The sequence below is a fragment of the Aspergillus pseudonomiae genome (genome assembly GCF_009193645.1).
Source record: "Aspergillus pseudonomiae strain CBS 119388 unplaced genomic scaffold BDV37scaffold_200, whole genome shotgun sequence".
Classification (NCBI taxonomy): Eukaryota; Fungi; Ascomycota; class Eurotiomycetes; order Eurotiales; family Aspergillaceae; genus Aspergillus; species Aspergillus pseudonomiae.
In genome coordinates this window covers 625-3,150 of record NW_022476192.1, presented here as the reverse complement: position 1 = coordinate 3,150, position 2,526 = coordinate 625, and the positions used below count along the sequence as shown (strand labels likewise).

The following is a 2,526-nucleotide window of genomic DNA, read 5'->3' as shown; positions in this document are numbered from 1 at the left end:
CTATCATATGAAAGTCACGAGCCCCGATTTCTCAAAAATATTTTTTTAGTCCGATCTTGTACCAGTGACTATTTACCACGTAGGTCGTAACCCTGAAAAGTCCGTGTAAAGAATTTAAAGACGGAACATCGGTACAGAGAGGTCTCCGTCCTTGCAGATATGATCGTCCGCGCGGGAGGGGGAAAAAAAAAAGAAAAAAAGAAAAAGAAAAAAAAAAAGAAAGGACAAGAAAACAAAAAAGCAAAGGCACTATGGAGTATTCACACAGAGCGGAGGCTCGGAATCATAATTCCTCACTTGCTTACTTAACCGAAAAATAACGGTTCCATGGAACATGCATGGTTGACTTTTTCAATGAACATGAAAAAACCAAGCAAAACACAAATAAAACAATGACAAAACTTCATCGGGAATTAATTACATCCCAAGAACCTTGACTGATTTTCTTTTAGTCTTATTTTTGAAGAGATTTGGGTTTTTCTTGTTGCTTTATTTTTGGATTGTTTCCGGTTAGCCTTTAAATAGTACCGGACGAACCGCGACCACATACATAAGTTCCTACGATTAACTTTGAACCCGCCCGGCGCCCCTCAAGCTTTACTGAATTCGGTTATTAGTTGTCAAGTGGATTAAACGCTAGTCTGTTCTGGAGCGAATTCAGGGTTCAAATTAGCTAACCTTTTGCCTAGACTATAGTAGTTCTTAACCATCTGCTGTCACTTACGTTTTCCATCGTCCCATGCGCGCGCTCCCTGATAGCCGAGGTGATATAGTTAGTGGACATTCCAGTCGTCCATGATTACATCGTACGTACATCCATACTACTATGTATGTACAGACCTGTACTTTACTACTAGTACCCTGGTCTCTTTTCACTTCCCCCTCCTTTTTTTTTGTCGCTTCTCCGACTGATGTTGTATCCCAATTTGTCTCCATAAACTAGGTAGATACTAGTACCTAAAACTCGTACGATAGTACTTAGGATACTCGCCTACAGGCCTCCAATGGCAACCATTAGACATGCAGGGGCTTCGTAAGGCTTTCCTGTTTATCTATTCTTTTCTTTTCTTTTTCTTTTTTCTTTTTTTTTTTTTTCTTTTTTTTTTTTTTTTTTTTTTTTTTTTTTTTTTTTTTTTTTTTTTTTTTTTTTTTTTTTTTTTTTTTTTTTTTTTACTATCAATTATCTCCATCGGTGCAGATCCCGTACTACTGCGTTGCTTGTACGGAGTATCTGACCTGTCTTCTGCCTTAGGCTAATTTCTGTTACTTGAGTTTCAACCGACTGGCTTGCAGCCGATGCTCCACACATTGAACTTTGGTGCCACCGTTAGAAGCTTGCGACCATGGTGCACATGCGCTTGGAAAATTCCCGTTTTGCAAATCGGATATGCCGAGTTGTCAAGATCTATCTAGATGTAACTTTCGGCATGGCCCTTCATCTTTATTTCATCTCTGACGCCTACGTCAGAAGCTCGATTCGCCGTCGGGATCGTCGCTTGTCCGCGTCAAAAGAGTATCTGGGAAGATGATCCGGGTCGCTAGGAGATGTTAAATAGATTGACTGGTTGGACCAGGGGGATGGCTGCAAGGATTGGCCATGCCCATGCCGGACGATAATTGCCATTATTAATAAAATCCTGTTATATTAGCATGGGTTTTTCCGATTTGGCTCTTGCTGGTCTTCTCTCCGCCGACACCCCGGTCATTAAATTCCAATATTTAGCATCCCAATTACATGGATGTCTCAGGCCGGCCGGTGCGGATTGACCCTATCGGAAAACAACCAGAGAAGATGTGGGCTCTCTGCTGCGTCCATCCCGAAAAGTCACGGCTCTGGAAGGCGTTAGTGCCGTGACTCGCGAGCGTCGTCGGTCTGCTGTAGTGCTACTAGGCAACTAAATACATCCTCGACAAGGTTATCCGATTAAGGGTCTCTACCGCCTGACCAACTAGCATCAACTATTGTTTTGTATTTCTTTCTGGAAGTGGATCTCCTGCTCTTGTTAATACACAGTAGTAATGCGATCTTATTGCTTCAGGATTGGGCTCCATTCAGGGCTACCCGCCGGTTCAACCTTTTTTTTTTTTTTTTTTTTCTGTATTTTTTCTGGAAAATATTTCCTTTTGTATTAACCCTACTTTCGTCAATTCCCGAGGCTCAATGTGCCAATAGATGTCTGCCTTGTTTGCTATAACAGCGCGCTCTTATTTTACCTTTTGTTTTGTACTGATCTGGGATCTCTGGCCTCGGCAAGCGTTATCGGCTGTGCATCGTATGATGCGTTCTCTAGTAATAGACTTTTTTCATTTTCATTTTTAGTTCAACGTTAGCACTAAGGTAGTATTGCAGCACTTAGGGTAACAGCCCTATCTGTACGTGACTCTTCGTAGGAGCTGGCCCAGAATACCCGCCGAAAGTCAGTAAGTTGACGGAGAATAACCGCTCTAACCGTGGGACATGGGGACTAGAAATGCTTGTAGCAGATACAGTCGGCCTTGATCGACGAACGGCCCTGTTTTTCTTTG

The 2,526-nt window shown here is 42.2% G+C and overlaps 1 protein-coding gene across 1 annotated transcript; it reads left to right on the top strand.

Moving 5' to 3' along the window:
* Nucleotides 1-1,184: 1,184 nt before the first annotated feature.
* BDV37DRAFT_266924 (uncharacterized protein) lies at nt 1,185-1,596 on the top strand. The gene has a single exon (XM_032083965.1). It carries the CDS (start codon nt 1,344-1,346, stop codon nt 1,527-1,529), a length of 186 nt encoding a protein of 61 aa, XP_031934306.1. The 5' UTR covers nt 1,185-1,343; the 3' UTR covers nt 1,530-1,596.
* Nucleotides 1,597-2,526: the final 930 nt, after the last annotated feature.